We start from the raw sequence: 21216 nt of genomic DNA on the forward strand, positions 1-21216 counted from the left end.
CAACATTAGAAGTAGGTTTATCGCTCGGCGCCTGTAGATACTTGAAAATGGGCGTTTGTAGTGGAAGGACAGTATTCATTATTGATCTGATTCACCCACAGCATTACTTCGACTAATACCAGTCGTGGCATCTTTAGTTTGACCCTACAGTCTCTTTCCACGTAATCGTCGGAGGGATGACTTTGCGATGTTGTCGCACGAATGTTGTCTGCATATAAGACTGTGGTTCATTAATGCTAAGGAACAAGACTATTTCCCATTGTAGTTTCCTGTCAACAATGGACATGTTCGTTAACCGCTTGCAACAGTTCCTTGGTCTTGTACGTTTGTTGGCATTGTTTGGCGGTGGAGCCATCCATTCATCTCACTCTAACAGGGTGGCCGTGCACCAAGTGGCCAAGCATCTCCTGTTCAGCCTTCGGTCGATGATATTCTCGCAAGCCAGACCTCGATTGTCGACACTCCCGATAGAACTTCCGACGCAGAGGACACGTATGTTATTTCTTTGCCTCAGGACAGGACTTTGTAAACACCGAACAATAGTAGTGCTCTCTGTATCAAACCAAGTGATATTCACAAGACAACTAACTACCCAACCGCCTCGAATGGTCTCGGAGATGTTTACAAGTGCATATGGAGCCGCGGTGCAAGTTCGGATGAGGTATTTCATAGACTTGTTTATTCTGCATGTCCTGATTGTAACTTCAGGTCGCGGTCAAATCCCAACGATTCCCAATCCTGAGTGATCGTGAATATGTTAGAATCAACAAGGTATATTAACCTAAATCCAGTCTGACGGCCGCATGTCTAACTTTTGAGACGCAGGATCTTGACCGGGAGATCCTCATATGGGCCGTGCTGGAGCATCAATATGTATTGCCCTTGTATGGCACTGTAGAGGGATTCGGCCCATTTCGCGCATTAGTTTCTCCCTGGATGCTGAACGGGACTTTGAACTCTTACCTTAATCACGCACATGAGACCCTCTCGATGATGGATAGGCTTCGGCTGGTGAGTTTTATCTGCGAAGCCGAGTACAGGAATTCAGTACGTTTGCACAGCTTAAACAAATCACTGAGGGGCTCCAGTATCGTGAGTGACGGATTGACTATAAAGTGACTGATATAATTATGCTGTCTGCAGTCCACGATCGCGACGTGATACACGGTGACCTCACCAACGTAAGTCAATACATGTCGTGCAAGTGGAATCATCTTATGGTGATTGTAGAATAATGTTCTGGTTGCTGCCGATGGATCCCCTCGTCTTGCAGATTTCGGTATCTCCAATATCATGGTACAATCAAACCCTACATTTTCCTACCACACCGGTGCAATACGTTGGGTCGCTCCAGAGCTCCTTGATCTTCCGGAAGATCAACCCATACAATGCGCAACGAAATCCAGCGACATATACGCTCTCGGCGGTATCATGCTTCAGGTTCGTAGTCTGTCGTTGGCTTGCTAGTGACACTAATATCGCCCGCGTGCAGGTCCTATATGGGAAACAGCCTTACTGGTGGCTGAAGTCGCCATTACACGTTATTTCTGCTAAGTTCAACCAAGGAGAGCCTATCGACTCTTCCATCGAGATCCAACCTAATCACCTGAATTTCATGCGGCGGTGCTGGTCAACGGCAAGGGATGATCGTCCGTCAGTAGCAGAGGCAATAGATTACCTTCAAGAAGCACTGTCGAATGATACTTCGTCTGTATAAGGTCTTAGTTCTGACGCGATCCTCTTTCTCGTCTTTATGTTAACTCCGGTTGTGTCCTATTACTATATATCATGTTGCTCCACGTATACCCTCACTTCTCTGTGTCGTATGATACACTACCTGGATTCCTATTTATGTGGGAGCACTACTCATGTGCCGGCAGACTGCATGCAAGACCAGTTCTCATAGTACATGTAAACAAGGCAGTGAAGCACTGTGATGCTGTTCGGAGTGCACAGCATCCTGCATCAGGAAATCTACACATCACTTAATCACGACTTAATCCCAGTGAAAAGTCACGAGAGCACCTGGGTGACACCATTCATCTTACCAATTAGTAATAATCATCAGCAAACTACAAATTTCGTCACAGAAACAACATGTCAATACAAAGCCATACAAGTCCATAGATGGTACATGGGTACAGTACCACAGGTGTCACAAGGATCCACAGAATAACACAAGGACCACAAGGTGACAATGTAATTACAACATAAATAGAACTATGGTACTATACTTGAAGGTTGAAAATAAAAATTCCTCCATCTCAGTTACAGTGGCTCAAAAAACTGTCCGCATGTTTTGACATTTTTCACTATCTATGATATTGTGTGAGAACAAACAAATGGCTCAAGGACATGCTTATACCACATTGTAGTATGGCTTCAGGGCTTTCATTTGAGCCCTACACCGTGGGAATAAGTGGAGATATGGTGGAGATACAAGGCTCACAAAATGGTGACTCATGTGGACAGTTTTTTGAGCGCATATTAAAACTATATAAATCATCATTTATGACACCATAACAATCATGCCACCATTAAATAAATTATAAAGTGGTGTCATTATGTCATTTTAAAACCATATCTAACTATATAAACCAAAAATTTCCATATGTCATGGTTATATTCACCATGAAAGCCACCCCCCCTGCTCAAAGGGATAATATCCTCTCTCTTTCCTATTCTGGCCTCTCTGCTTGTCAAATTTCCTCTAGAACTGGAGTATCCAAGTCCACTGTGGCCAAGTTCATCAAAGAAAGTCACACAGACAAGGAAAACTTCTGTGAAGGGCATCCATCCAAGCTCACCTCTACTGATAGGAGGGCTATTATTCAACATATCACTACAGGAAAGGCTGATGATGCTGTCCAGGTCACCTATTACATCAATTCCACCATCACATTCCCTGTCTCTTCACACACTGTGAGAAACATTCTCAAGACAGCTCATCTCAGGTCAGTAACAAGGAAGAAAAGGCTCTCCTCTCTATCACACATATGCAGAAAGGACTAGCACCCTTCTTGTTTCACATATATACCTTGCCATCTGACCCAATCCTATTTATTGTGGTCTTATATGATCATATAACATGCTTCCAGTCCATATAATCCAATTCTGATGGGCTAAGGCAAAGGTTAGTCATCTCTGCATATGTGTGATAGAGAGGAGAGCCTTTTCTTCCTTGTTACTGACCTCATATAGGGATCAATCAGCAAACATAAGGGCTATGTATGAAGCATATGCAAAGTCTATTAGTAAGTAGGACAGATCACAAATAATGAACACCAGAAATGAAATGTATGTAATGGATTAATAATCAGAAGGGAAACATGGTTAACTGGAGTCTGGAGACAGGGGAAGTCTAAATGGGGTTGGGTGCTGATATAGGGTTTGGATTCCAGAAGGAAGATAAAGATAGATCAGATCATTTGAGATCCAGATCTCAGATCCGGATATCCGGAGAAGCAGATTTAGAGTTGAGAGTCCAGAATGGCATATGACAGTGTGCTCCATACCTCAGTAGGATTGACTCTGCTCCAGATTTACCCCTGAGCTCCAGACCTCTGGATCCTCACTGCTAGCCTAATTCGTACCACCCCATCCTGTCCACCCTATGTGCACTCCATCCAGCAAGACATCCAGACTTCACCTCGTCTCGGATTCAGGACTATATCCACCTCATCATATCCCAGTCCTGTATCCACCTCACCTTCTGGATCCTCAGATCTCCGGACCTCCAGATATCAACCATAACTATCTCTGGATGTATTCCTGCCCTCTGTCTGATATCCTGCGCCTATCCCCATTTAGACATCTCTGCCTTTCCAGCATTCGGTTACCTCTTCTTCCATTTTACTTATTGATTCTTGTACGAGTCTTCATCTCTGAGTTCATTTAGTTATGTTCCATCTTACTTACTAATGTGTTTCCACATGCTCGTACATAGCCTTGCTCCTTTGCTTACTGATCCCCTCAGATAGTCTCCAGTATATAACCCCAGTAGATACTCCTGTAGTTTCCTCAGTCTGAATATCATCTTAGTTTTACTCATTCCTGTCCTCCAGACTTGAGTATCTCTACTCTTGTCACCCTCTGAGACTTAGGATTGATTCCTATAGTCTATCTGTATCCGCCTCTGTCTTAGACAGTCCATTACTGTTAGTTTCTAGTCTGGACTTGCCTGGATTAGCCCTATGATACTTATCCTGCATCCAGAAGTCATCCAGATCTGCTACACTACTCATCCAATCTTCCAGATGTGTTAGTCTTGCCTTCCTGAAATAAGGGGCAATACTTGGGTAAGGGGCACAGTGCACGAGCTGAGGCTGAAGCCCTTAGGATCTGTTAACCCTTGAGTACGACCTTAACAGATACCAAATTTCTTCCATTCCATATGTAGGCATCTGATGTTGAGTTTTGCAGTCAACAAATGAGAATTTGTGGCCTGGATGCACTGATACCAGATGTCAAGAATCGCTGATTGGTGTGCAACAATGCAATCAGCCAGGTGCTTCTTGGCCTCACACACCTTTCATTTAGCCTTGGCAGCTGCAAGCACGAGATTGGAGTGCTCATCATCTGCTATTTCTCCATCCAATGGTAACAAGGCATAGTCACCTTGCTGTAGAATGTGACTCCTAATGACGGGTAAAAACAAGCAAGGTACTCACAAGGTGCAGCACTGTAGGGGGTTTCTTATCCTTGGTTGACAGTGCTTCACCAAAGTCAGACCAGTGCATTGATTGATTTGTGGTTTGAGGTTGGTGGCGTGACACATGTGAATGTCATCCAGGACTTGGAGAAGAGGATGTAGTACTCCAGAATGTTTAAAATGCTGAGTCGTGATTGTCTTGGGGATTATAGGCTGCATGTGCATGGGTCTGATAAGGCATAACAGTGAGGTGGATATCAACAAAGATTGTGTGAATCTTTACTCGATATCTTCTATGTCATCACCAACATGCCCAAAGTGTGGGAGAACATTTATGAAGGAGAGCAGCATCACTCAACACTTGAGCCAGCCTTGATCTTCATGTCATAGTCATATGCATGATATTGTTGATATTTTACAGTTCACAGAAGTGGTTCCTCCTTGGCATCATGCGCAGGCTGACTTAGAGTCACCTCATTGAGCATCTAACTCAGAACTCATGGATCATACCAACAGCATCCTGGAAGTACACGAAGATGATCACTCATATGCTAACATTGACAATGGATTTGGAGAGTCACTGGAGGAAGAGCATGATGGCGCAGGGGTCTGTTACTCTCAAGATGGCTCGATGTTTTTGAATTTATTCGATGCCAATGAATACACAGAATACAGGGTAGACAATCTCTACTATCCTTTCACATCCAAAGAAGAGTGAGAAGTTGCCGATTATCTGCTGCACTTGTCCCTCAGCATGGCAGTGATAGATGAATTTTTGAAGCTTTCAATGGTGTGCATTCTTTGTGTTCTCAGGCTAGAGCATTGGCACATCAGCCGCAACCTACACTTCTTGTTTTCAGGTCCAAAGATTGCACCTTTCATTCAACAATGCCAAAGAACTATGAAGCCATGCTGAAATGCTCCCTAGTGGACCAAGTTGGAAATGCCAGACTCTCTCCTCCATCCATCCTACCAAGTCTCCAATCTGACTCTTTTGGAGGGATCCTGTGGAATGCTTGGAGAGTGTTTTTAGCAATCTGCTGTTTCATGATAAGCTGGATTTTACCCCTCACCACATTTACAAAACAGCAGAGTGGCTTCTGAGTGTGTATTTGGAATGGTTAACAGGAGATTCTGCTTGGAAAATGCAGGTAAGTACTGATTCTACTGAATTTCACATCATCTCACCATATATTCTGCAGACACAACTTCCCAGAGGCACTATAGTTCTCGGTGTTGTTCTTTTGTCTGACAAAACCAACATCACCACCATGACTGGTGCCAGGGTCACCCACCCTCTTCTTCTAGGCCTCACCAATATCCACATGTGCACCTGCATGAAACTCTCATCTAAGGCTTTCCTACTCACCACTCTCCTCCCAATTCCAAAGTATCTATATCCCAATCAATGAATGCGGGGCATGCTTGAAGACTGTCTCATCCATGAATGCCTTTCAATCGTGTTAAAGCCATTGATGAAAGCTGCCAAAGTCGGGATTATGATGTCTGATCCAGTAGGAAATGTCTGCCATTGCTTTACCCCCCTTGCAGCATACATTGTTGACACCCAAGAGGTGGCTATGCTTACATGTGTGCATGGGAAGTCCTCTCCTTTCACCATGGCCTTGTATTTGCAGTTTGGGGATAGTTTTTGGCACCCTGCTCATATGCGCTCCATCACTCTTGGACAGATTGCTAGCATCACAGTCAATCCTGATGACCTGGAGGCTTATTTTGAAGCTTGTGCTGGCATGTGGCTGAACGGTGTGTACACACCATTCTGGATGGATTGGCCACTTGCTGATCCCTCCATCTTTCTCATGCCAGAACCATTGCACCATTGGCACAAAGAATTTTACAATCATGATCTTCAGTAGTGTATTATGGTCATTGGAGCACAGGAGCTGGATTTTTGGTTCTTGATATTACAGCTGACTACTGGCTATTGCCACTTCTCTGGTGGAATATCCAAGCTGAAGCAAGTTACGGGTAGAAGTCACCATGATATTTAGTGCTATATTGCTGGCCTAATATCTGGTGCAGCCCCTTGTTGATTTGTCATTGTGATCCATGTGCTTATGGATCTTTGTTACCAAGGTAACTGGTTCTTTTCAAACTACCTCAGCTAACATTCTTTTAGGCTGATACAAATCCCCTACCCCACCCCGCCAAAGACGACGACCCACAACCAGATATCCAATGCCATCATCCACACCTACACATGGCTGGCCCTGATGATAGGTTTGGATTCAAGCCATCTTCCACTGATACACAGGATTCCCTGGAGGCAACCCAGTCCATCGGTCACAGCTCCAAGAAAGGTGTAGGTGAATCCTTCAAACATGACATGAGGGAGGATAGAAGACTGCAAGATTTGGATGAAAGTAATGAGTTGGAGAATGATGCTGATGAGCAAGATCGCAATGGCCAACCCTGTGAAGATGAAGATGGTTTGTTGCATAACATGCAGGAGTAAGTCGTACCTTCCTTGTATCTTTTTCTCACATTCTACCCATCTACTCAAGGGCACTGGTTGACTGCAGGGCCTCTTATGATGATGAAGATGGTGATACTCACATGGATCTTGACCAGGGGGATTTTAACAGCTGAGTCTTGGATGACAATCCTACTTAGTGCGAAGCCACAGACACTTTTGATGTGCTTGAACACCATCAAATGAAGAATGGGCAACACAAAGCTCCCTCCCCAACTCATTTAGCAAACACACATGTAAGTTTTCATAGCACCATCTGAAAAAGTCACATTGACCCATGTGCAGCCAGAGCAGCCACCTGCATGCCTCTCTGTTCCTCATTCAAAGTCCCCTCAGCACTTACCTTGTTCTTCTGCCTTTCACAATCTGTCCCCTCGTCAGCACTCTCCAACTCAGTCTATGATTTCTTCCAGTCACAAACTGCCATCCTCTTGTAAACATTCTTTGTCACAGTCTCTGCACAGGCATTCTGCTCACCCAGATCCGACACCTTCTCCCTCTCAGACACCTTCCCCCCCTCCTAGTTCAAGCCAAGCTTCCTCTCATAGTGCCTCACCTGTTCAACACACCAAATCCCAACACAGTGAGTGCTGCACCACCCAACAAGGTAACCCCCCAAAGCTTAGCTTCTATGCAGTGTCTTGGCAAGCTTTCCTACAGCGAGCAAAGGTGGAAATGCAGTTGCAGGCAGTTTTATCATATCCTCTTCCAGTTCATCAGGATGCAGTGTTACTGGCACAAGAAGTTTTGGATGCTATATTGTGGACATACCACATGAGGAAGCTGAAGCTCAACAATGGTAAGTTGTCCAGCACCATCAGAAGTTGCTCCAATTTGATGTCCTCACAAAGGTTATTTTCCAGAGTATAAGATGCCAATGTCATGACTAGTAAGTACTGAGCTCAAATATGAACCTTGCTAATGAGCCAACAGCTCTGTGATGACCTATTCACATTTCATATGGAGCTCAAAAAAATTGTGATATCTATTGCAAAGTAATTGTACAGTATATTCTCGAAGGGCAACTCAATGCACAAGGAGTGTGTCAGTGCAGCAGTGGCTAAGCTCCTGAAGACTGGTGAATATCTTTGGCTCCTTGATTCTTCTGAGGTCAGTGACAATGTCATGATGTATGACATTTATTATTGACATTTGCAGGGAAAATATACCAACTTTGTGTCACAAGTCCTCAAGGATGCCTACCTCAATTTTTACTACAGCAATGGTAAAAAAGCACTCAAGTTAACTGATGATTTTCAACATCAAATTCCTGTCAATGGCCTTATTCTGGTGGCCATGGTTGTAGGCCTCAGTTCAATTAATCTTGATATTCATTGCTGATCAATGTTTAACAGACAAAGGGTGTTCTCTCCAGTGTGACGATCATACTGGCGCTAGGTGTGTATGATCAATAGCACAGTTCTTCTCACCTTCAGAAAAGGCGATAAAGCGTGAATCATTAAATCCATATATATCAACCCACCCGCTCTTACTCTGGTCTGGTCCTAGGAATCTGCCCTCCCATGTCCTATCCATGTCCACCTATCTCTGCTGGTGCATTATTTTTCCCAAATGTCATTGCTAAATGAGCTGCAGGTCTTATTACATGACTACTCATGTTCTGCAGCACATGATGTTTTATTACCTATAGACTCATCATGCACTCACTAACTACACTACAATTCTTGCCTATGCATTCTGGACATTCATGTGCTATGATATAAATGACCACAGTACATACAATTGAGTAGTTCCCTTTCCCCCGGACTCAGCTCTATAGGAGAGTAGTTCTCGTGTTATTTTTGTAGACCTTGCACAATCCATCTATTTTGCTCTTTCTTGACAATCCTGTGCAATTTGACCACTCTGAAGTTCCATACCACTAGGATCTTACCCTTAAAGCTCTTGCAAGAATACCTGACCCATGACCGGTAGTTTAGCGCTGTTCTTCACTCGTGCTATATCCCTTGCAACCGGCCACTCCATAGAGCATGGTTGATTTTATGCACATTACATCTGCCACACTGGCATCTGACATCCAATACATTCGCACATATCTTCTAATGGTTCATCTTGCTCCTGTGATATTAACATCAGTCAATTTTTGCCTGCGCTCACAGTTGATTCTTTGGTATAGAAATTCAGAGGTATACATACGGTCTGTGTTCAAGTTTCTTAGGCCAATATAGGTTATAACTCCTTCGCTCACTTACTTCCCTCGCACATAATTGAAGGAAGTGCTTCAATAGCAGTCCTCTTGGGCCAATCAATTAAACTCATGCCTCTTAGGATAAGTAGTGCCAGTTGCTAACTGCCTAGTACCTATTACTTCTTCACACTGGCTTCCATGACAGTGGTACTGACAAGGTGCCTGACCTTACTGCTGATGCATGCAGGGCCAACTTCAACACACTGCACAAGTCCATTGACAAATTGATGCCTATTCCCAAGTGTCATGTGGAGCTTGAAGAGATGCTGAGGGAGTGGGCTGAGGAGGGGATGATAGGTGAACATCACAATGACTTGGACAGCACAGGGGGCAGCAAGGATATCAACATCATCATTTAGTAGATTTTTCAAGCCATTGCAATGTTGTTTGTGCAGCATGCTTGGTCTGTCTACAATAATCTAGTCTGTCCACAATGTCAAGTTTGTTTATATTGTCTAGTGTGTCTACATTGTGTCTTTGTGTATGGATTGTACACCTTTGTGACAGAATTGTAAATAAGGGACTTGTCTGTGGAATTGTACTGTTTGTACACATCTGTACAAATCTGTACAAGGCCCCCCTAGTTTGCTGATGATACTGCATACCTGTACTTGTTACTAATTTGTAAAGAATATCTATCTACCATACTACCAGCAATAATATCAGCACTCAGGAGTCACTTGGGCAATTTCTACTACCATAGATGCTTGCTATAATGGGAAGACTCTATTGGGTAAGTCTGAGCTCATCATTGCTGCCTTGGCTGATCCCTAACCTGCCTAAAATAGCCTTTGGTGCTGTCAATTCCCACCACTACATTTCTCATAAGCTTTTGCTTATCGTCAATGATGATGAGCTTGTTCCTTTGCCTCTCCTACCTTTAATTTTTATCTGTTTTTCAGCAGGACTTGTGTAGTGGGTGGCCACTGGCCTAATTAATGTATTCAGCACCTCTCATATACCATTTGACTGGTCAGCATCATGCTACTCAACAATACCCACAGTGAGCTCATTCTTTCTATTCTCCTACCCTCAATTTTTACCTGTTTTTCAATGGGACTCATGCAGTATATAGCTACTGGTCTATCCAATACATGTGGCACATCTCCTCCACCATTAGACTGGTTGTCATTGTGCTACTCAACAATACCCATGGTGAACTCACTTTCCTGTGTCTCCTGCCCTCATTTTTGGCCTGACTCTAGGTAATCCTTTTAAATCATGTAGGGGATACCCTATTGAGTGCATCTGCTGTCCCATTGTTGGACCTATCATCAATGCACCACACCCATCTTATCTGTCAAATGATGGATGACTTGGAATCAAAGTATGACATCAAACACTTTCCCTTCAACATTGTTGACAAGGGTGGTTAACCCACTATTTCAATGGGTTACAAGGGTGACACTCGCCAATTTGTGAGTTATCAAGATCCCTATGAATGTGTTGTGCTCAGTCCTTGTAGTGAGTTCCTTTCCTAACCTATGTTGCCCTTGCTACTCACCTGTTTGTCACCTATTTTAGATGTTTCTTTTGTGGTTGAGGAGCTTCTCATTGTTATAGTCAACAAGGTATGTACAATGTTCTCTAGTACTATAACTATGTTGACCCAGACTGCTGCTAAAGTGGTGCCGGAAGTCCTTGGGGTTCCCCAGGACATTATGTTTGTTTATTGATAGCATCACTGATGTATAGCTCCCATGCTCAAGCTTCAACATTGTCAACATGGGTTGCAAGCATTCTAAGCTCTCAGCTGTAGGCAAAGTCAAGGAGGCCATCATGCAATCTACTGGTGATCTCAGAACTCTGCACACTAACCTTGCAAAGTTACAAGCTGATCACATAGTGTTTGAGAGAGAGCAGGTCCAGAGCCAGCTAGGTTGGTCTTTTCTATTCTTTGACTATTTTATTATTTCACTGACCCATCAGACAGAAGCCAACATTGCTGCAAGGCAGCTCCTTGCTGAAGCTGCACTCAAGGTAGGCATCACAAATGATGTGAGCACTGATGCTCAGTATCTGGACCACTCTCACCTGATGTTGGTGGATGGATATATCATTATGGGCTATAGCCCTAAAACTAGGATACATCACTCAGCTCAGCTATCTATTGATGTGATACATCTCTGTAGGCTAATTGTCCATGCATTTTCCTGGCAGTGCTGCCATTTGAAAGCCAGAGCATTTATTACTTTGATGGTTGATGCCCAGGCTGCAAATATCCGAGTTGAGAATCTGAGATCCAAGGTTGATTGAAGACATCACTACATATGAAGGTACAGAAGCTTATCTAGATCTTCATGTGGAGGTTCATCAATAGAAGGTCCGCTGGCCTTCTGAAGCATCATCCAAACCTGCACTTACTAGAGCTCCCACATCCCTTCACATTCCCAAAAACTTTGCAGACAAGTTATGACAGATGGCAGCCTGGTGTTTTGCATATGCAATCAGACCTTCCACATCTTCTGATTGATCTACCATCTGAAGGGTTGCTCACTCATCCCACCATTTGGCTTCCCATGCGAGAAACACCAACACATGCTGCATCTCAAACAGCAATAATTGTATTTCTTCTTGCCACTGGGTATGTTGAGCTCTTGCTTTACACCATTTAACACATAGTGCTGAATCCATAGCAGAGTGAGTCCATTTTTGAATGACAGCATGGTTACTTACTGTCTTGTAGCCCTTTACCATTATTGTTACAGTTACGTCTACCCCTATTCATTTTTCTCTTATCCTCTTGTATTACGTCATGACCGTGCCTTATCGTGCCATCACTAGACTTTACTATAGTTGTATTACATCACGATCACCATTGCCATCGCTAGATGACTCTTCCCTATGACTCACCTTATCTATGACTCGCCGATGATGTATACGTACCTGCCCTAAAGTACTTACATCTATATATACTTGGTCATGTACTTAGCAGATCTTCACTTTAATCTACTAGGTTCTCACCTGAAACATTGTTCGCTTAGGACCCCCAATCCTAAGTCATCCACATACCGATATTCGAGTCAAAGACACTCTCTTTGACTTGTCTTAAGAAACCTTACATTTGTGAGGCCTTGACTCAACCTCAGACACTACTCTTATCGAGTATCTGCTGTTGTGCCCATCCTAGTTTGTAACAATTATGCAAAGAGAGTCCATGAGTAAGCCAGATCCATGGCATGATTGCTGTGCCCAGACTCTGTCCCCCAAGGCCACCTATTGGTCTAAGGTTGGATTTTTTTAGTGGTCATAGGTCCTGATCCCACCTGACACAATCAATGTGCCTTGACAGGCTGACCAATGCACTACATGCACACAGATACTTATCATGGCTGAGGATCAGCCAATCATTGACAGTTTGTATAGTCTTCCACACCTGGGTGTTGGCACTTTGGCCATGCAGCTGCTGGCTTTTAAAATGTAAGAGCTGATGGTGAAGGCAGATATGAGAATGGCACTCCTCAAGAGCATCATTGGCCTGTGAAAAATGCAATGACCACTCTATGCAAAGGAGTCTTGGACTACAGGGTATGAAGTTGCAGATATCAGAAAGAAATAGTAGCTGAAAGTCCTTAGGTTTGGCAGAATTGGGCCTCAGCCTCAAACACCCACTCTCTTCATCATCACTAAGCCAAGTACCACTGAGGGGATTCACAAGGCCAATAGTATTAGTAGTGTGGAGTTGAGATACAAATGGGATGTATAAGTTTTGAATCTTGGTCCATGCTTCAATGCAATGCTGGAGACTATTGCTGCATGCCAGGATCTTTGTTTGTTGTCCATTCATTGCATGTTAACTTAAGCTCTCATTGTCTGCATGAAGCTGCTGTCTAGAAACAAAGTTAGTTTCATGTCACTTAAATTCACTGGTCACCTACTGTGCATGCTTGAGATCTAGGCCAGTGCTAATGAGAATGCTTGGTGTCACATCAGAATAAAGTGAAACTGAAGATCCATCCTCTAAATCTTGTGTCTTTCATTACTAACTCCAGATGAACAGTCACCTGTGTTATGGCTGAGGTTTCAATGAGACTACAAACAAGTTGATGAAAGCTGAAAAAAATCACCTGTGACCCTGCTCTCAAATGGATTTGGCTTAGAGTGGTCTGGCTCCCATGCTAAGACTTCATTCATCCAATTTGTGAGAGAGATAGTGCCAAGGTCTGATTCCTTGATGGACTCTTCCAACTCTGTAAGGGCATGACAGTGTTCTGTTTTGGCTTTGACAGCTTCCTTGATTTTACACAGTAAGACATGACCTTAAAAAACACACTGTAGTTATTTTATATCAATGATGTAACTGTTGTAAAGACATACCAAATGTAGCTACCTTTTTCCAGTTCCAATCTCCAAAATGATCGTCAAGGACTTCTCGATGACTACCAGGCCCCATTTCCTTCATACTTGCAGCGATATGGTTGATATCTGCCCATCCATGCTCTGGTACTTCCCTGTCTGTTTGGCTGACTCCCGGGGTCCAGTTGAAGGAGAAAGTGATCTGGCATGATGCAATATGAGCTGCAATATGGAACTTTGGCACAAATAAGTTGAAAGCCATGTGCATGCGATTTGGTTGGAGTTGCACAGGAAGGGCTGAAACACGCTGCCATAGTCTTTTGTGCCACTGACAGGTGACATCATAGGAAAAGTTGACTATAGGTGTGGATGCAAAAGCAGACAGGGCCAAAAATACAATGTAGTCCATGTTCATATATCTGATGGAGGCATGAGTACAGTACCTGTAGTAATACATTGTTAAATTACTCACTTTTCTCCTTTTTGCAAATCTCCAACTCCATTTGCCAGCCACATGTCATACCATGCACAAACCACTGAGCCTACACCAGTTGCTGCAAGCCCTTTGGAAAACTTTGTATTTGCCATGTTGATGGCATTGTGACTAACACATGTGCTCTTCTAAAGCATGTGTTAGTATACAATAATATAGGTTTAGTTACAATAATGTACCTCTTGTGTGACATCCATGTGATTGTGAAGGTATGCTTTGTACCGTCCTTCTTCCACAAAATATCCCCATCCATAACTGAGCCCAGGATCCTTGATATCATTTGATATGAAACGATGTTTGAGGTGAAAATTGGCATCAATCACCAAGAATAATGAGTAAAGCCATATATGTACAGTGGCTCAAAAAAGTGTCTCAATGTTTGTGACTTTTTGTGTAATTGCTGTATTATGAGCTAGGGTGTGAGAGTATGACTAAGCCATAGGGAGGTGTGGGAAAGCTCTGCTTCTAGGCTTTATGTTTGATCCCTCTAGCATGAGAAAATTATGGCATCAAGTGAAGATATGGTTAATTTAATTTGGTGACTCATTGAGACACTTTTTTGACTTTCAGTGTGACCAACACAATCTCTATAATTATGATACTTGGTGTTTCCTCCTGTTGCTCTAATTACTTCTGCCACTCTTCTATGCATACTATCTATCAATTTGAGGCATTCCTCATCAACAATCTTGCCCCACTCTGCTGCAACTCTCTTTCACAGCTGAAATAGCCCCTATTGTTATTATCATTAGCTTTTCTAATCTGTATACCAGGCAGATTGCTACTAAAACTGGTCTGAGTAGGGTTGCTATCATTAGGATCATAAAAAAGTCATTCCAGACAAGAAAAATATCAAATTGGATTGTCCTTTCAAGCTTACATCATATAACAAAAAATCTCTTGTTCATAATATTCCAACTAGGCAGGCTGCCAATGCTACTCAAGCCACCAAATTCATTAATTACATCATCTACACTGCTCTCCACTCAAATCATCAGGGGTACTCTTAAGGCAGCCAATCTTAAAGCTGTAAACAGGCAGAAAAGCCTTTCCTGTCTTCAGCCTATATAGGAAGAAGATTAGTCTTTGCTTTAAAGCCTCAATATTGGACTGTTGAGGACTGAAATAGGGCTACCTAGTCACATGAGACAAAAATCAATAGGATGGGGCCAGATGGCTAGGAATATATATAATGAAATGCCTTCTAACAAGACAATGACCCTAAGCATACTTCAAGTTGACCATAAAATGGTTTGAAAACTATGGTATCAGTGTTCTATCATGGCAAGTCCAGTCCTCAGACCTCAACCCTATTAAACAACCCTGGTAATTACTCAAGATATCACTTGCAGTCTATCAAGATCCTCAATAGGGGTTATTTCAGGTGTGGGAGAGAGTTGCAGCAGAGTGGGGCAAGATTGTTGATGAGGAATGCCTCAAATTGATAGATAGTATGCATAGAAGAGTGGCAGAAGTAATTAGAGCAACAGGAGGAAACACCAAGTATCATAATTATAGAGATTGTGTTGGTCACACTGAAAGTCAAAAAAGTGTCTCAATGAGTCACCAAATTAAATTAACCATATCTTCACTTGATGCCATAATTTTCTCATGCTAGAGGGATCAAACATAAAGCCTAGAAGCAGAGCTTTCCCACACCTCCCTATGGCTTAGTCATACTCTCACACCCTAGCTCATAATACAGCAATTACACAAGAAGTCACAAACATTGAGACACTTTTTTGAGCCACTGTATAACTAGTAATTTGATGATTTGATGAGTAAACAGAGGAAAACACACCATTTGTTTGGGCTGACATTTGCTAGATTCTCAGGCACATTTTTGCTGAGCTGTGGACATGCAGGGCAAAGGACTGCAAGTTGTCCTTCTTGCATTGTGTCAATTCCTGCAGGGTCATGACCATGACCTGATCATTTCAGTGATGTGAGATTTCACCACTGTCTCATGATCCTTAAAAAGGTAGAGTAATGATCCTGGTGGATAAATTAGTCAGTAACAGGTTCCATGCTCACTGAAGTAAGAAATGAGTCTCACCTTGATTGGCTGAATGCCTGTGTTGTCACTTTGATGCACAAGGCAATGGTTAAATTCATAAGCAGAGACTTTGGACTCAAAGGAAAGGAGGTAAAAATGTTTGAGGACTGCAAATGTTGCTGCAGTATTCAGATCTGTTGAAGTTGCTGGAAACAAGCAACAACATAGAAGTTGTCTGTAGTGGGATGGTGCATTTGTGCAGTCACAGAAGTCAAGCACAACCTCATGTATTCCATGTACATTGATTACAACAAAATCATCTTCTTGGGCAGGTTTGGGATTGCAGCAGGGCTGGTTGGTGTGATCTCCTAATTGGATGTGCAAGCCAAGGTGTTTTAAAGTTGTAGAGTGAAAATATCCATCCTGCCATTGCTGAAACAGTGTTGTTAGAGGAAGGTTCACTTGATATTTGAAATGCTAACCTTGACTTGATGAAGTGGTACAGTCTGAGGGAGTTTGATGATGCACAAATGACAAAATAAATCCACCAAAAAACAATCTTCACAGTGATATGGTGCATTTAAGTTTCCACAAGCATAGCATGAGTGGTTAGCCCTCCCACGCCCTTCTAATTGAATCAGTTCATCTAGATAATGCAGTCATTCTGGAATCCAGATGCACATCAGATCATCCTATCATGGGAAAAAAGGTGATGCAGAAGTCAGTTTTACTTGAAAGAAAAAAATATAAGAAGTTCTGCTCACTTTACTTCTCTGCTTTCATTTTTCAGTCAGAACATCATGAGGTTCAGTATCAAGAGAAATATGAGTCTCATTCCAGGGATCACTCTCGCAGCAGTCAGCACTAATATCACAGACAGTCTCTGAAACATCATCTGCAGGTAGGACAGCCTCGAGATATTTTGTCTGCAGGTTGATTTGTCCAGGTTGAATTGTGAATATTTGGTGGCAATGGACATAATTCTGAGAAGATTGTCTGGTAGAACTTAGGACAGGATGGTGAACAAGTCAAGGCCTCTTGCTGGGACAGCCACTTGCTCCAGCCATGATTGTGAGCAGAATACAAGAATAGTCACATGGCACACAGCACAGCATTGTCATTATGACATAATAAACTTCAACTAAGCTGACTTTAAGTTGAATTTGTGTACTACTGGCTCAATGAGATAGGACTGATGCAAACTTACTAGTATCAGGTGGGAAAACCAAAGACATAGCAGTGATTTGTATGAAAATGAATTGTTGTAAGCACTTGTGAATTGGAACAGTTGAGTAAGGAGTTTTGGTTGGACCAAGAGTATAGCCTCTTAGTATGGCCTGTGCCAGTACCATTTTTGATCGTTGTACAACCATTACAATTTATGAACACAATACACATACTACCCATGCAAAACAAACCTTGTATCTAACTGTACCACAAGTTCAGGAGGCCCACCCAGTAGTTCCTGCATACATTTTACTATATGGCTCACTCAGAGACACATCAATATATTTATTATGGTTGGACTGGCACAAACTACGAGTGTGAGTGATGAACACCTGAGCTTCTTTCAGCTCTGCTTCTTTTGAACTTTTTCTGAACCTACACCACTACAATTTTCAACCTAATCCTCTCCAACAACTATCAATGATGGTTCATCCAACTATTCATAACACAGTTCAAAAAAGAATGGAAGCTGCATGAGAAAAGCACAGACACTATTATGCTAAGTATCTCATAATTTTATTAATTGTTCCTGACCCTTATGTCTGACGCTTATTTGTAAAGACATAGGGATGCAATTTTACACCAGTGGAGGATGCTGGGTGTAAGAAAATGTGACAAGGAAGCAGAGGCATTGGGAAAAGATATCTCGAGAGCTGTGGGAAAAGCATTGCATGGCCATGACAATGATAATGAGTCTGAATCAGACACCAATAGTTCCAGTGACAATGACGGAATTGACATAGCACTGTAAGTTCCATTCTGTTTTAAAAATAGAAATGTGTATTAAAACAAGAAATTAAACATTTAACAGACCTGATCTGCCAGCATGCTTACACACTATCAAAATCACCAAGGATGAGATGCTCACATTCATTGGTGATGACCCCTGCAAGTTCACCAAGAACAAGTTGGCTGAATACATCAAGAGCATCCCAGAAGATTGCAGTGCTAAGGGTGATATTTCTATCATTGTGGACTCAATTGGTGAGATTAAAAAGATACTCAAGCATGTGATGCCTGTGCAAAATGAAATCTTGAATTTTTGTGGTCTATCACCTGAGTGACATGCCACTGACACAGTCTCTTGATTCTTAAAGACTACAGTTGCATACCTGGAGGACATTCAGTGTCTTGAAATGTCTGGAGGAATTGCGGAGCTCACAACAGCACAGTGGTTGGGGGAGCTAATGTATTAGAAGGGTATCAGGATTTGAGTAGTACATAATTCATGATACCTACATCAAGCCAAAATACAAGCTTGCGAGCTTCTTCCAGTGAAGAAAAGTGCATTCAGGGGCCCATGCGTGAGATGTTTGAGAGCTGAGCAGGAACTCTTATCAATTCAATTTGTGCTACATAAGTATACCACCATCCCACGATCATGAGGCAATGTATGTGAATTTGTCCAAAATGACACTCATTGCATAACAATTAATGTAGATGGCACCCCCAAAATGGAGTACTCCTGAACAAGACAAATGGCTGGGACCTTGGTATGAAAAGCATGGTGCAAAGCAATCAGACAGAACCAAAAATTGGCCAAATTTCTTTACTGACTTGTTATGAGAATGGCTTGATGTATTCCCTGAGCCATGACTGGCAGTACTGCCACCCATTGGCCCACTGACCAAGGATGAGCTCATTATCATGGATCAGGCTGAAACTGAACAAAAAAGGTGCATTGTCACCACAAAATGTCCTGTTGAAATGGTCATATTAATGGAGGCTCACAGAAATTAGAGAACTGTTTCAAGAATAGTCTTAGGACTATGAAGACAGGACAGCAAGTGAAGGCGGAGGCTGTGAACATCTTCAATGCAGTGCTAACAAGTGTCACCAAATGTGAAAAGCTGATGTGTTCCCTTCAGGAAGTTGAGGCATATTCCAAACTTTACTACCAGAGGCATGTAAAGTCCATGGTTGACAATGAACTAAAGGCAGAAGCTGAGGTACTGCAAACAAAGAATGAGGCACTTACCAATGGAATGCATGTAGCCATTGTCAACAAGGAGACAGGGAACTTATATGAAGCAGAGACTGATAAGGTTAAGGCAGAGGTATGGAGGTACATCGAAGATGCAAAGATGCACAGAGACAATGAGAAGGAGGTTATGTGGAGCAAAGACGATTATGGGAGGTAATGATTCAAAAATTCTAATGTGTCAATAAGTTGACATAACTCTATAGAAATATAGAAAACTTGCTGCTATGGTCAACAAATTCTTGATGGGACTTGCAGATGCAACAGGCTTTTCATTCTCCCTCCTTGTGGGTGGTCCTTCTCCAGAGCTTTGTGGATTGATTGATGTCTATAGGTAAGTTATCTATGCTCATCTGCAGCATTTAGTACTCACCTCAGGTATGAAGTTTTCACATATGTAAAATGAAATATGGGAATGACTTTAGTAAGGCATATTTGGAATTTGAAAGCACCATTATGTCTCCTTTCAGAGACTATCTGCACCAAGTATATTATGAATTAACATATTTACTGATAGAATCCAACTCAATTCACAAATCTATCAATAGCAGAGGCCACAGCAGCTTTGAAGGCAAGGCTAGGGGATGGTGGTCGTTTGACATTGATTGGTATAGGGTTACCTGATGACACATCTGATCAAGTGATATTCTCACTTTCAGATATATTGTCCCATGCAGACAAAGTCACAGATATCAATTTTGAGGGCTTGACTGACATGAGTTGGCCAGTAGACAACTCATTCTGGGAGGGACATAGTACCCAAATCAATGCATTTGAGGCATCAGGTGGGAATCTGGACCTGCCATACTTACCTCCCTACTCACAAGCAGCATCTGCCTTGGAGTCGCTGTCACCCCCCATAACTCTACCTCCTGTCTTCAAGCCACTGCCACTGCCAGTACCTCAGGCTGCTTGTTCATCCCAGTCTTACCCTGCAAATATGTTTGCTAAAGTTTCAGCACTGCTTCCAAACATATCTTAGCCTGTGCCTACCATGGTACCACTACAAAGCTCACCCATAACATCTCCTACACAAATCCTGGTCCTATCCCTGGATCCTCTACCCATCTTAGCTCCACAGGATTCACTTACACTTGCTCCAGCTGTTCCTTCATCTGCTACATTAGTTTCATCCCCATCTGCCATAACTGATCAGCAAGGTCAGCCTCCCACACTCACCAAGTCTTCCCTTCTGCACAGAACCAGCTGAGTCTGTGTTCCATTCTCACACAATGTTGTCACTAACAGTATTGGCAAGAATTGTTCAATTTCTGGCAAGCATCATGGAGGGACAGTTGAAGATGGTGTCTTAGGTCACAAGAAGAGGTGCATTGTTTGTCTTCTGTAAATTCAGTAAATCAAATGACCAACAGGAAACAAAAGTTTAAAGTTTCAAAGCTCTGCATATGTCATTATCCCATACCTATCTTTGCATATAGTTAAATTGTTGCTGTTTATATTTGTTGTCTTGATAATAAATCTATAAGTTTTGACATTTTGACTGTACTTGTGTGAATTTTTGACTTAGAAATGCGAGAACATGACATCATGTGACAATGGCTTGACTGTACTTGTGTGAATTTTTGACTTGGAAATGTGGGAACATGTCATCACATGATGACAGGTTGACTTAAATTACATGTGACACAAGTCAGTGTGGAGGAGTCAATCAGGAGTTTTGCTAAGACATCTGTGAAGGATTTTATTAACTTACAAGACTGTTGATTTACACTTAACTAGAACAATTGGAGCCTGGATAACTTAGATCTTGCGAAAGTCACTTGGTAAAAACTTGCTAATGTGAGTACCATAGCTTAAAGTTAGAAAATGAACTACCAAGAATACAAACATCATGTGATGACAGGTTAG

At 42.4% G+C, this 21216-nt stretch overlaps 8 protein-coding genes across 8 annotated transcripts; 6 read left to right on the forward strand and 2 right to left on the reverse strand.

Annotated features, from left to right (window-relative positions):
• Nucleotides 1-278: 278 nt before the first annotated feature.
• On the forward strand, nucleotides 279-1861 carry BJ212DRAFT_1581213 (kinase-like domain-containing protein; the record flags this gene model as incomplete). Its single annotated transcript, XM_041342298.1, has 9 exons — nucleotides 279-320; nucleotides 377-492; nucleotides 544-661; nucleotides 709-771; nucleotides 826-1011; nucleotides 1062-1092; nucleotides 1144-1181; nucleotides 1231-1440; nucleotides 1493-1861. 9 exons carry the CDS (start codon nucleotides 279-281, stop codon nucleotides 1715-1717), a joined length of 1029 nt encoding a protein of 342 aa, XP_041186483.1. The 3' UTR covers nucleotides 1718-1861.
• A 3779-nt stretch (nucleotides 1862-5640) lies between these two features.
• Nucleotides 5641-6063, forward strand: BJ212DRAFT_1285292 (uncharacterized protein; the record flags this gene model as incomplete). Its single annotated transcript, XM_041331881.1, has 1 exon — nucleotides 5641-6063. A coding segment is annotated over one exon (423 nt), but the record flags the coding sequence as incomplete, so codon positions are not given.
• A 207-nt stretch (nucleotides 6064-6270) lies between these two features.
• BJ212DRAFT_1487090 (uncharacterized protein) lies at nucleotides 6271-6528 on the forward strand (the record flags this gene model as incomplete). Its single annotated transcript, XM_041341230.1, has 2 exons — nucleotides 6271-6415; nucleotides 6479-6528. 2 exons carry the CDS (start codon nucleotides 6271-6273, stop codon nucleotides 6526-6528), a joined length of 195 nt encoding a protein of 64 aa, XP_041186485.1.
• A 344-nt stretch (nucleotides 6529-6872) lies between these two features.
• On the forward strand, nucleotides 6873-8560 carry BJ212DRAFT_1487091 (uncharacterized protein; the record flags this gene model as incomplete). Its single annotated transcript, XM_041341231.1, has 8 exons — nucleotides 6873-7101; nucleotides 7177-7217; nucleotides 7286-7381; nucleotides 7431-7728; nucleotides 7783-7944; nucleotides 8200-8255; nucleotides 8304-8447; nucleotides 8501-8560. The coding sequence occupies 8 exons, from the start codon at nucleotides 6873-6875 to the stop codon at nucleotides 8558-8560; spliced, it is 1086 nt and encodes a 361-aa protein (XP_041186486.1).
• A 2182-nt stretch (nucleotides 8561-10742) lies between these two features.
• Nucleotides 10743-11610, forward strand: BJ212DRAFT_1304628 (uncharacterized protein; the record flags this gene model as incomplete). The annotated part of the gene is made up of 6 exons (XM_041333644.1): nucleotides 10743-10818; nucleotides 10879-10925; nucleotides 10968-11017; nucleotides 11064-11233; nucleotides 11288-11352; nucleotides 11515-11610. 6 exons carry the CDS (start codon nucleotides 10743-10745, stop codon nucleotides 11608-11610), a joined length of 504 nt encoding a protein of 167 aa, XP_041186487.1.
• Nucleotides 11611-13147: 1537 nt separating this feature from the next.
• BJ212DRAFT_1487093 (uncharacterized protein) lies at nucleotides 13148-14340 on the reverse strand (the record flags this gene model as incomplete). The annotated part of the gene is made up of 7 exons (XM_041341232.1): nucleotides 13148-13184; nucleotides 13233-13271; nucleotides 13342-13369; nucleotides 13422-13613; nucleotides 13672-14069; nucleotides 14123-14271; nucleotides 14323-14340. 7 exons carry the CDS (start codon nucleotides 14338-14340, stop codon nucleotides 13148-13150), a joined length of 861 nt encoding a protein of 286 aa, XP_041186488.1.
• Nucleotides 14341-16154: 1814 nt separating this feature from the next.
• On the reverse strand, nucleotides 16155-16792 carry BJ212DRAFT_1285241 (uncharacterized protein; the record flags this gene model as incomplete). The annotated part of the gene is made up of 2 exons (XM_041331876.1): nucleotides 16155-16571; nucleotides 16622-16792. Coding segments are annotated over 2 exons (588 nt in total), but the record flags the coding sequence as incomplete, so codon positions are not given.
• Nucleotides 16793-19135: 2343 nt separating this feature from the next.
• On the forward strand, nucleotides 19136-20329 carry BJ212DRAFT_1487094 (uncharacterized protein; the record flags this gene model as incomplete). Its single annotated transcript, XM_041341233.1, has 4 exons — nucleotides 19136-19503; nucleotides 19562-19681; nucleotides 19734-19833; nucleotides 19865-20329. The coding sequence occupies 4 exons, from the start codon at nucleotides 19136-19138 to the stop codon at nucleotides 20327-20329; spliced, it is 1053 nt and encodes a 350-aa protein (XP_041186490.1).
• Nucleotides 20330-21216: the final 887 nt, after the last annotated feature.

This window comes from Suillus subaureus (genome assembly GCF_016647635.1).
Source record: "Suillus subaureus strain MN1 chromosome Unknown BJ212scaffold_69, whole genome shotgun sequence".
Classification (NCBI taxonomy): domain Eukaryota; kingdom Fungi; phylum Basidiomycota; class Agaricomycetes; order Boletales; family Suillaceae; genus Suillus; species Suillus subaureus.